General features: G+C 40.7%; 1 protein-coding gene across 1 annotated transcript in view; it reads right to left on the reverse strand.

The window, feature by feature from the left end:
* Positions 1 to 11987, reverse strand: part of LOC132900199 (uncharacterized) — a 50982-nt gene extending 38995 nt beyond the window's left edge. The window contains exons 1-4 of the mRNA XM_060942230.1: positions 10966 to 11987; positions 8402 to 8477; positions 8165 to 8297; positions 4832 to 5472 (exon numbers count right to left, since the gene is read on the reverse strand). Of these exons, the coding sequence (XP_060798213.1) occupies positions 4832 to 5472; positions 8165 to 8297; positions 8402 to 8477; positions 10966 to 11852 (1737 nt within the window). The 5' untranslated portion in view covers positions 11853 to 11987. The remainder of the gene's footprint in view (positions 1 to 4831; positions 5473 to 8164; positions 8298 to 8401; positions 8478 to 10965) is intronic.
* Between the last annotated feature and the right edge of the window lie 852 nt (positions 11988 to 12839).

The following is a 12839-nucleotide window of genomic DNA, read 5'->3' on the forward strand; positions in this document are numbered from 1 at the left end:
TGGAACCCAATGTGATCTTTTGCTGTTGCATGCTGAGATGCTTTTCTGCTCACCATGGTTGTAAAGAGTGATTATATGAGTTACTATATCCTTCCTGGCAGCTCTAACCAATCTAGCCAACTGTCGCTCACTCAGTGTTTTTCGTACTATTCTGTGTAAACTCTAGAAACTGTTGCATGTGTGAAAACCCCAGTAGATCAGCAGTTTCTGAAATACTCAAACCAGTCCATCTGGCTCAAACCAACACCCATAACACAGTGAAAGAAAGTCACACTTTGAGATCACAATTTTTCCCATTCTGATGTTTGAAGTAAACGTTAACTGAAGCTCTTGATTTGTATCTGCACGATTTGATGCATTGGGCTGCTGTCGAGGGATCGACTGGTTAGAGAACTGCATAAAACAGCAGGTGGATAGGTGTACCTAATAAAGTAGCCAGTGAGTGTATAATATATTTTACACACACACACACACACACACCTACTGTATATTCTAAGAAATAACACTCCATACAGCTTAAGTGTGTGATGTTTTTAATAGAGACTTTTTTTTTAATGTATATGAACACATCGATCTGGTGAATCTCTGAGCTGTTATCCTGCAAACATTTGATTTTTATAGAACCTGTGGATCAGAACGCTTGGCACATGCCTGTGATTGAGTTTTAACCGTCCAACGTTTCGTCACAGTTTACAGCACACTACTGTGGTATTGTAGTAGATTATTATTTTACTCACCTGTTCTCTGGGCAGCATTTAAACATAAATAAATAAACATTAATTTTGGGAAACCTTCTCCCAACTGCGTTATAATCTCTTCCTCCATGTTGTCATGTTTTGATCACATGACACATTCGTTCAATTCTTGACACTAAATTTGAGTGACACCGCTTAGCAGCTTCACCAAAAGAGTGAGAAAATGTGATAAAGTTTAAAGGTAGACTGCCTTTCAGATTTTTCAAGTGTAGGTCATAAAAAGAACTTTCCCTGCCACCCAATTACTTGTGTTTAGTGGACTGAAAGCTACTGAATTCGAATCACAGACTAATAAAATTGGAAGTTTTTTTTTTTTAAATAGAACAATTAATGAATTTAAGGCCACATGGTCCTAAATTCTCCGCTATTTTTTCCTGCTTCACCATGACCCAATTCAAGATAATACGTCATGCATCACGTGATGGGCTTTCCCCGTTCATGCAAGGCATGGCGGGATACAAATTTGAAACAGGAGAGAAAAATGGAGGACGTGAGTGTGCGAATGAAACGTGAAAGACCGACTACAATAACAAAGTGAGAAGAAAAGATGTTATGTTGCCAAGGAAAGGAAACACAAGACCAAACTAATAAATATGGGCGCTCAGCGAGCACCTCGGCGTGATCAGCTGTTTGTTTAGCGACAGAATGATGGAACTGTCAGTGCACGCTCAAAGATAAACCTGTAGATGGCAGTAATGCAACACTGTGGATGCCAGCTGCCGTAAAACCCAAAAGAAGAAGGTGGTAAACCTGCGCATGCACACACAGACTTCCTCTGTCTGCTTGACTGTGTGAAGCGAGCGATTTCACGCACATTATTTGCTCCGGAATCCTTTCAAATTAAATAACTTCCCATCCACAGAATGTCCTGATATTTTGTGAGATGTTACAGAAAAAAACATGTATCATAATGACCAAATTTCGGAGTGAACTAAATTTCATTGATTTTATGAAATCGAAAGGCAGTCTAGCTTTAAAGGATGGGGGGGGGGAAAAGTTTCCATCGTTATTCCCTTTTGTAAAACGCTTTTCGTAAAAGTTTGGCTGAAATCGCATAATAATAAGGGTTTACAATGTAAACAGTCTCTGCTGTAATAACCATCGCTTCTTTAAACAAATCACCGTCTGTAAAAGGCTTCTTGTGTTTCGCCAAAAGGTGGCTGACACGAAATGATGCCTCAGTTGCTGTCTTGTTTTGTGAAGTAGGCTTGGTGAAAACGGACTGCTTGCTGAGCCTTCAGCGCCGCTTTTAGCTCCTGAACCTTGCTAGCTCGAATCGCGCTCTTTGGCAGGAAGCTGTCCTTGAATTTTGGGTGGTTGGTGTTGTGGTGCTGCTCCAAATTTCCCCTCTTTGACAGCACCTGTGCCTCATGGCACAACAAACACACACACTTTTCTTTCACCAACGTAAATAGGAATTCCTCCTCCCATTCTTGATGAAAATTGTATGTTTTTGGCTTCTTTGGTGGCGGCGGACCTGACATACTTGCAACTAGTATTAGCCAGCACAAGGCTATCACATGACGACACTCAGAGACGTAAGACGTAAGCAGCAGGAGTTAAAAAAAAAAAAAGAACCCTGCGGAGGGCAGGGAAAGCTGTAGTGGGCCTATCTGAAGACATGCAATATGAACGCCAATCAGATATACTGCAGTGCATTTCAAGTATTTCTGTATAATCTTCCAATTAAATTGGAAGATCTTTCCCCCAAGATCGACTGGGAAAGCCTCCGAGATTGACCTGCATACCTGTCAACTTTGAGGTTTGAAAAAAAGGGATATTTCCCAGATTTTTAACTCAGAATAAGGGAAAATTTCGGAAAGTCATACCCTTCACCAAAAGTGGGTGTGTAGTTGAATGGGGGGCAATTTTCTGTCTAGTATTTGTGATTTCCTGTACTCTGGTGCATGTTGGTGATAGCCAAGACCCAAACGCAATATGCTTATGGTTTATAGAGTGCATTTGTGAATAAACTATACATTTATTTTTATTTGCTTTCAGTGGTACCAGTTATTTCCCAAATTAAGGGCTAAAATACGTATCTTATGTTAAAATAAGAAAGGTCATTATATAACCAGTCAATAAATTCAATTCCATTGCAATTTATTATGGTTTTACCATAGTCATGGCCTCGGAACACTAGATAGATAGATAGAGATAGATAGATAGATAGATAGATAGATAGATAGATAGATAGATAGATAGATAGATAGATAGATAGATAGATAGATAGATAGATAGATAGATAGATAGATATTAAACCAAGAGTGATTTAAAATGGGTAAGTTTCAGATAGAAAATAAAATAGACAATGAGTGGATAAAACAGTTAATACACCAATTAGTTTACACTAGGCTATTTATGAGGTCTTAGCCAGGACATACTTAATGTAAACATGTGTAGCTTACCTTTGATTATTTGGGAGGCTTTCGTTTTCCCCATGGAAAATTTCTTTGCGATGGAAGAGTCTGGGAACATTCCAGCCACACACTTGTTGAAATCATCAAAGAAAGAGAGGCTAATGTTTTTCTTAGCTATTAGCATCGCCATCTTCACCTCAGACCTAATCAGTGTTGCCAGATACTGCTGACGTTCTCCAGCCCAAATTATGTTCAAAACCCGCCAAAATGCACTTGAAACCGCCCAACTTGGGCGGGAAACCTCTCAATCTGGCAACACTGGACCTAATCACTTGTTCAGCCTCGCCTCCGGACAGAGTTCTGTAATTACTGATGCCCGAGAGGGCGGGGACGTGAATTCATGGCCCGACTTCCTGCTGTAAACTCCTGTCAGAGGCGCGTCATGAATTCTGGACCTACCGACTTTTTTATATTGTGAAAATACGGGATATTTTCGGGAAAATAAAAAAAACGGGAAGACAGCGGGAAATAAGTCAAAATAAGGGATTTCCTGGGAAAAACGGGAGGGTTGACAGGTATGTTGACCTATCGATCGCGATCGACGGGTTGGTGACCTCTGGTTTACATTATGGAACATCAGTGAACTGGTGGTTCTGTTTATGTTAACTAGATAACGATAGCCAGGTTATTTAGTTTCAGTGTCTGAGTTCTGAAATAAAACATTTGACCAGAGAATGGTTGGGGTATAGTTATATTTAAATACTTTATATTATTACAAAAAAAAGCCTAGTTAGCATTATAAGTTTGTCCTCCTTCCAAAATATTACCTGAACACATTTCACAAGAAAAAAAAAACTAAATCTCAACAGCAGCATTAAAAAATCTTGCTATGCCAAGAAATAAAAATCCACACAAAACAGATAATTAGCTAGCCAATTACCCAAATAATGTCCAAGTCTTATTAATTTCACACAGTGTAATTAAACATTATGATGATTTCTGAAAAGGGGAAGATTTTTCTAAGCAGCAGTTCATGAGCTAGCAGTAGTTATCAAGCAGCGCTAGTTAGCCAGATAACAGAGCTAAAGCCTACAGCAACCTGTGGTAAGGTACTGAGGTAAATTATCCTGTCACAAGTTGCTGTTTAAGGTAATGTTAGTTAGCTAGGTAAAAAAAAAAAGTTAATATCACTTACTGAACATGGCCTAAGAGCTAAAGTTACCTCACCAGAAGTTGTTATTTCCATTCATGCTAGGTAAAAAGATTGCAAAACAATCTTGCTAACTTAGCTAAAATTGCCTTATCATCAGTTGCTGTTTCAGTTAGTTAGTTAGCTAACATTGCCTAACACTATCAGAGAGCTAAAATTGCCTGAACAGACGTTTTCAGTCATTTTTAGACAACATTAGCGCCATTATCTAATTGCTAATTCAGTTCATGTTATCTAGTTGCTTCAGTTAATGCTAGGTTGGTAGATTATCCATTATCTGTCTCTTTGTTTTCTAATTCTACCTCAAGTTAGTTAGCAAATATTATCGAAATGAACTTACCACAATTTATCTCACCACAGGTTGCTACCACAGGTTCATGTTGATTAGCTAGACAACAAGGCTAACAATCCCTCAACCAGCAACGTGTAAGGTAAAGTTAGCTAGCATGTAAAAGTGTTCGTGAAGTTCAGGACATGTACTCATCGGCGACATCTCAGCGATCGGCTCTTGATGAACGGAGCCCAGGTCCGTTCACGGTTCTGACGTTCAGCTCAGTGAAGCCACATGTGGCGTCTGAATGCACAGCCAGATGTTTGTTCAGATTGAATTTCTTTGTAAAGCCTTTCCCACACTTGACACAGATAAAGGGTTTCTCTCCGGTGTGAGTTCTCTGGTGCATGTCCAGAGAGCACTTCTGGATGAAAGCTTTGCTGCAGTGCATGCAGCGGTACGGCTTCTCTCCAGTGTGCGTGCGCTGGTGTGTGTACAAGTGACCTTTCTGAGCGTACCTCTTACCGCACAGCGTGCACCTGTACGGCTTCTCACCCGTGTGACTCCGTTTGTGGATTTCCAGCTGGCTGAAACACCGGAAGCACTTTGCACAGAGCGGACACGCAAAGCGCTTCTCCTCCTGGAACCTGGAGACCACACGTTTCCTCATGGGCTTTGGTACGAGATAAGTGTGCGTGCTTTCAGGGTCTGAGCTCGATTGCAATATTAAAGCAGGTCCTTCAGGGCCGTGTAAATTATTTTCAAATAATCTTCTGTCCTGTGGATGAGCTGAAAATGAAAGATTCATAGCCTGAGTTCGTCTGTCAGCAGATTCATCACTGACATGTCTGGTGGATGTTTCTTCAGAGCTGTGTACTGCAATTGATATAACACAATTATTAATATTAATATTCATCACTTGGAGTACTATATAAAAGTCTTAGGCACATGTAAAGAAATGCTGTAGACCCAAAACGGCTTACGAATAATGAAATTAAATGCTTCAACATTAAAAAAAAAAATACTATAAACAGGAAGCAGTAAGCCATAATAAATGAAAAAGTCAATATTTGGTGTGAGACAACCCTTTGTCTTAAAAAAAAAAAAAGTAGTCTCGCGTCCAATGAGTGCAGTTTTATGCGGAAATGAGCTGTAGGTTTTACTGAGCGTCTTACAGAACCAGCCACAGTTCTTCTAGACACTTTGACCATCACACTTGCTTCTTAAATTTGCACCAAAACCCAGTCGCCTTCATTATGTTTTCTTTTTTAATCTGAAAAGCGCTCTCTTACACTACCGTTCAAAAGTTTGGGGTCACTTTGAAATGTCCTTATTTTTGAAAGAAAAGCACTGTTCTTTTCAATGAAGATCACTTTAAACTAATCAGAAATCCACTCTATACATTGCTAATGTGGTAAATGACTATTCTAGCTGCAAATGTCTGGTTTTTGGTGCAATATCTCCATAGGTGTATAGAGGCCCATTTCCAGCAACTATCACTCCAGTGTTCTAATGGTACAATGTGTTTGCTCATTGCCTCAGAAGGCTAATGGATGATTAGAAAACCCTTGTACAATCATGTTAGCACAGCTGAAAACAGTTGAGCTCTTTAGAGAAGCTATAAAACTGACCTTCCTTTGAGCAGATTGAGGCTACATCCACACGACAACGGCAACGAGATGTTATTTAAAAACATATCGCGTCCAAATGGGCAACAATCAGTAAAATATCAGGTCCATATGGCAACGCAACGCTTGCTGAAAACGATGCAATACACATGCCACACCTCTAGAGGCGCTGTAAGACGGTCCCTTCGGAGACACCAGAACAATAGAAGAAGTAAGGACGCATGTGCATAAACTATTATGCGCGAGACTTCATATTAGCCACAAAGTCAGGAAAATCTGTTTGTAAAATTACATTATAATGACCAAATACAATGAAAAGTATTTTTCCAGTCTCACCTGTGAAAGGTAATCCCATGTGATCTCGTTTGGATGGCAAACCTGTTGGTACAGTTAAACGCAGCTAATCTTTATTCTCCGCTTTGACCTATCCAAAATGGCGGCGAGGATGACGTATGATTCTACGCCGAAGGCGGCATCTTTAATGGTCCGGAATAAATTGAATGATACACGTTGATGGATTAATTTGTTGTTTCTCACCTGTGAAAGGTAATCCCATATGATCTCGTTTGGACGGTAAACCTGTTGGTACAGTTAAACGCAGCACATGAATCTTTATTCTCTGCTTTGACCTATCCAATATGGCGACGAGGATGACGTATGATTCTACGCGGAAGGCGGCGTCTTTAATGGTCCGGAATAAATTGAATGATACACGTTGATGGATTAATTTCTTCTACGCCCTTTTTGAGGAATGTATTGTAGGACTTAAACCCACATCTGAAGAGGTGAGATCGCTCCTTTTTTTTTCCCTATTTTTGCTGGCGGGATTGACTCTGCCCTAAGGGCAGAGTCTCTCTCTCTCTCACTTTGCACCATTACACAATAAATATTCACAGTGAAAATATTTTGTAAGCGCGTTTCATGAACCAAGTTATAGGATTTGTTGACAACTCGCATCGAGCTCGTTACACTTCTACCCGGCGTGAAGCACTCACAGTCATGTGGTTGTGACGTCATCGTAAACAAATCCGTTCTACTCATCCAGACGACTTCACAACAGCAACGTTGCCAGATCTTTCCACTCTGGAACCCGTTCTCAAAAAGATTGCGTTTTGGGCACCCAAAACGCCGGTGCCGTGTGGACGCCAGGCCTAAACGATAAGCAATTGTATCGGAGTCACCTGAATCCGTTGCCGTGTGGACAGGGCCTGAGTTTCTGGAGCATCACATTTGTGGGGTCAATTAAATGCTCAAAATGGCCAGAAAAATGTCTTGACTATATTTTCTATTCATTTTACAACTTATGGTGGTAAATAAAAGTGTGACTTTTCATGGAAAACACAAAATTGTCTGGGTGACCCCAAACTTTTGAACGGTAGTGTATGTAATATGCTGCTCAAATACAAACTTTTTTTTTCCCCGTAACATTTAATTTTGTGCTGGAAAACGAATGTTTGGAACTCAATTTTTTTTTTTTTGTACTGACTCGATAATGTAGAAGTCATAAATTAGAAATCTATAACAAAGTTTGGATGAAAATAAAAATAGTGGTGCTAAGACGCCTTTCGCACAGTACTGTATAACTAAATATTAACTTCATTTATAGTTTATTTCTGAGTAAGGTTTTTTTTAATTGATTAATAAAAATAAAAAAAATCACAGGTCATTCATAAATACATTGAAAATACAGGTGTTGGCAAATTCATAAATAAATAAATAGATAAATAAAAACATTTTCCTAGAACAGCATGCTCCCGTGTGTTTTATTACATAACCAAGTTCAGGTTAGGCTAGGATTGGTCATCAAGCTCGAAACATTAGCATAGATCTACAACTTTTGTTATATTACATTTCAACATTTCATAAAACACAAGAAAAGAAGATTAGGTGACTGGACTTTTTAAATCAGATGAAATTAGATAAAATGAGCACAAACTCACCGCCCTCAATCGTCTTCTCTCGTCCTAATTCGGCATCCCAGAACCCCTCCTGCTTAATCTTGACTTCAGTAATCTGTTTTTCTCCATGCTGCTGCTGCAGATGACAGTCGTGTTGTTTCTCTCTCATATCAACCTGAGTAACATTTAAAGATATGGCATCTTATATAATAACTATATACATTTTATACATCTAAGAACAGATTTCATGTTAACAGTTTCATTAAAAATAAAACTTACCTGGTCCTGTTCAGTGGACACAGGGGTGTCGACCAAAGCAGCATCACTTCCACTGAACTCTTCCAGCTCACTCTCTCTAGATACAATCAAAAACAATCTTAGAGGATGTTACGCTCCAACTTCAGTATTTGGTCTAGAAAGACCACGTGATTAGTGTGTACTATCCTGGTCACTATGAATAACGTGTCAAACCATCAACATTTGAGTTTCTGACCTAAAAAAAAAAGGCACATGGATGATTCTTTAGATTGTATTTACACATGTATGGCGTATTCACACCTACGTTGTTTGGTCCGGACCAAACAACCAAACGAACCAAATTTCCCTTGGTCCGGACCTTTTGGGTTGGTCTGAATACAAACCACCGAACTCTGGTCCGGACCAAACAAGCGGACCGAGACCGAGCTGCAAGGTTGGACTCGGTCCGGACCAAAGGAACCCTGGTGCGGACCTTTTGGAGGTGTGAAAGCAGACCGGACCTAATCCGACAGTTTTGCTTTTTTGTACCTCGGGAGCTTCCGTCGTTTGTCGAGCATTATGGGAAACAGAGTCTTGACACTCCACCGCAAAGTGCAAACACTGTTTCGGTTGTCAAGGGAACCTTACAACAGTCATTCAGTCATTCAGACCAGTGGTAGGCTAGACTACAGAGTACAAAAAATGAGTAGGGGGCAAACGTGGGCCGAGGAAGAAACGCGCACCCTTGTGGATATCTGGGCAGATGTCCACATATCTGAGCTTTTGGAGAGAACACACAAAAATGCCGACGTGTTTGCTGTATTCAGTGAGAAAATGAAGGAGAAGGGGTTCACGCGCTCCCCAGAACAATGTCGGCTAAAAGTGAAGAAACTCCGTCAGACCTGCATTAAAATCAGGGACATTCTTTCAAAAAGTGGCGGTACTAGCGACGCAAAAAAGAAATTCATCTATTGCGTGAAGAGCCAGAACTGTCACAACACGATGTGCACTCATCAGCGCTATCCTCCGTAGCTGCCTTGCCCTTTGTCGTCGTCGTTGATAAATAACTTGTACAACAGCATAGTAATCGCACAATTGTGAAAACAGTAAAAACTGGAAAAAACATATGAGTGATTCCACGCTTATGGGTACTGAAATGGGGACATGAACTTATTTTTAAAAATTCACCTAAAACCATTTCTTTTTTTACCATCAGGTCACAAAACATGTAATCTTTAATGAATGATATGTTAAAAGATAACTTTAATTTTCTGAGATGTAATAAAAACATATTTATATGCCAAAGTCAAGCCTATGAGTTCCAAAATGATGTCTGTTACATTACTTCTGTTACGATTGTCCATCTCGCGTCTGTTACAAATTAATTACAATCTAGCTCTATACCATGTTAATCTTATTGAAAGAATGTGTATGTTTATTCTACTACACATGTTTATTAATTATATTTGCTAAAACATCACCTTCCTATGTTTCAAAAAGTAATTCTACATTGTTAAAATTGAGAATATATATGTCCACAACACTTCTGTTACGTTCTGACTTTGGCATATAAATATGTTTTTATTACTCATCTCATCTCATTATCTCTAGCCGCTTTATCCTTCTACAGGGTCGCAGGCAAGCTGGAGCCTATCCCAGCTGACTACGGGCGAAAGGCGGGGTACACCCTGGACAAGTCGCCAGGTCATCACAGGGCTGACACATAGACACAGACAACCATTCACACTCACATTCACACCTACGCTCAATTTAGAGTCACCAGTTAACCTAACCTGCATGTCTTTGGACTGTGGGGGAAACCGGAGCACCCGGAGGAAACCCACGCGGACACGGGGAGAACATGCAAACTCCACACAGAAAGGCCCTCGCCGGCCACGGGGCTCGAACCCGGACCTTCTTACTGTGAGGCGACAGCGCTAACCACTACACCACCGTGCCGCCCCTGTTTTTATTACATCTCAGAAAATTAAAGTTATCTTTTAACATATCATTCATTAAAGATTACATGTTTTGTGACCTGATGGTAAAAAAAAGAAATGGTTTTAGGTGAATTTTTAAAAATAAGTTCATGTCCCCATTTCAGTACCCATAAGCGTGGAATCACTCATATAGCTTTGATATTCTTTGAAAAAGAATAACAGCATGGAAAGCCTCCATGACTACTTTTGAACTTAACACTTTGTGCGCGTGTCGTCTCTGACCAATAGCTGAACGACCTCAGGGCGCGTGGCTTTGTTGACAGAGTTTGGTCCGCTTACTAAAATGTAGAGTGTGAAAGCGAACCGCACCAAAATGAAAAAATAAAAAAAACATTTGGTTCGGACCAAAGCAAGTGAATTATCAAACTATCCTGGTCTGAATACACCCTTAGAAAGTTGACTGCCAAGTTTCTGGGTTATTATTAAACTTTATCCTTATCTCATATCATAGCAAAGGACACTTTTAGTGATCATTACCCACAATTGCTGTTCGTCCACAGGTTGATAGTGGTGCAGTGGGATTTAGAGCTTGCTTCATCTTTAACTAAACAGAGTGATGCAGCAGTGCTTTAGTTTGTTTTCTTTAACACATATAGTATATTTCACCTTTTAATGTGAGACTGGTTCTCAGTTCTGGGGCTGTTATCATCTGTTCTGGAGATGTTTGCTGTTCTAAAGCTGTAGTTCTCTGTTCTGGAGCTGTGGTTCTCAGTTCTGGGGCTGTTATCATCTGTTCTGGAGATGTTTGCTGTTCTAGACCAGTGGTTCTCAGTTCTGGGGCTGTTATCATCTGTTCTGGAGATGTTTGCTGTTCTAGACCAGTGGTTCTCTGTTCTGGAGCTGTTATCATCTGTTCTGTAGCTGTGGCTCTCTGTTCTGGAGATGTTTGCTGTTCTAGACCTGTGGTTCTCAGTTATGGGGCTGTTATCATCTGTTCTGGAGATGTTTGCTGTTCTAGACCAGTGGTTCTCTGTTCTGGACCTGTTATCATCTGTTCTGTAGCTGTGGCTCTCTGTTCTGGAGATGTTTGCTGTTCTAGACCTGTGGTTCTCTGTTCTGGAGCTGTTATCATCTGTTCTGGAGATGCTTGCTGTTCTAGAACAGTGGTTCTCTGTTCTGGAGCTGTGGTTCTCAGTTATGGGGCTGTTATCATCTGTTCTGTAGTTGTGGCTCTCTGTTCTGGAGATGTTTGCTGTTCTAGACCTGTGGCTCTCTGTTCTGGAGCTGTTCCCCTGTACTGATGTAAGCAGTCCTGATGTTCCAGTGCTTCCAACCTCCTGGTTCTGTGTTGTATTATTTGCTGGCATGTGTTTCTCCATCAGCTGCAGTCTTTTCCTCAGGAAGTCGATCTCGTTTTGACCCCGGCTGACCTCAGACAGGAGGATTTTACACTCCAGCTCCACAAGTTTGTTGATCTCCAACACCGCCGTCTTGGCCAATGTTTCCATAATGTCAGCTAACCGAGTCTGAAAAGCAGAAAGAGGCGTCAGCATCTTTTATTCCCTCAATATCTGGTGGGAAAAACTGAAATCAAGTCGCTTGTTTTCGTCCAGAAGCCTCTAAACCCGGTGATATGCTGTAAAAGTTTTGTATAAGCTCCTGTCCCTCAGCTCGTGACTACCATGTTGGAAAATAAGCAAGACGAGCAATGAATAGTCATGGGTACAGGGTTGCCAGGTCGCGGAAAACTACTCGTCATGAGTCAGTCCTTTAGTCTGGAAACAAATAACGCTCGTGTTCATGGAGATGATTTACTTTAGATCGGATTTCTTGAGTCCGGGATTGTTTATTGTCAGCTAATAAGACTTTAAACTGTGATTGAATTGATTGTGATTACAGCTACTAAGACTTTAAATTTTGATTGAATTAGTCCAATCTGGCAACCAGTTGTATCTCAGTGGTATCTCAGGGCAAAAAAAAAAAGTTTTGCTGGTCAGTTCATGTGGTTTCAGTTTTACTGCCATCTACTGAAATGGAGCTAAGTTTAAAAAAAAAGAGAAAGAAATACAACATGAATCCTACTGATGTGTGGAAAATTTCCACTTTTACATGATGCACCTTTAACACCTTTAAAAAATCTTGAACAGTAAATAAAGTTAGATAAACTAATGTGAATGAAATAGTACACTACAATCCATCCAAACCTTCTAAAGAGAGTTTGGCGGCAGGGTGGTGTAGTGGTTAGTGCTGTCGCCTGACAGCAAGAAGGTCCGGGTTCAAGCCCCATGGCCGGCGAGGGCCTTTCTGTGCGGAGTTTGCATGTTGTCCGTGTGGGTTTCCTCTGGGTGTTCCGGTTTCCCCCACAGTCCAAAGACATGCAGGTTAGGTTAACTGGTGATTCTAAATTGACCGTTGGTGTGAATGGTTGTCTGTGTCTATGTGTCAGCCCTGTGATGACCTGGCGACTTGTCCAGGGTGTACCCCGCCTTTCGCCCGTAGTCAGCTGGGATAGGCTCCAGCTTGCCTGCAACCCTGTAGAA

Source organism: Neoarius graeffei, chromosome 16 (assembly GCF_027579695.1).
Source record: "Neoarius graeffei isolate fNeoGra1 chromosome 16, fNeoGra1.pri, whole genome shotgun sequence".
NCBI lineage: Eukaryota > Metazoa > Chordata > Actinopteri > Siluriformes > Ariidae > Neoarius > Neoarius graeffei.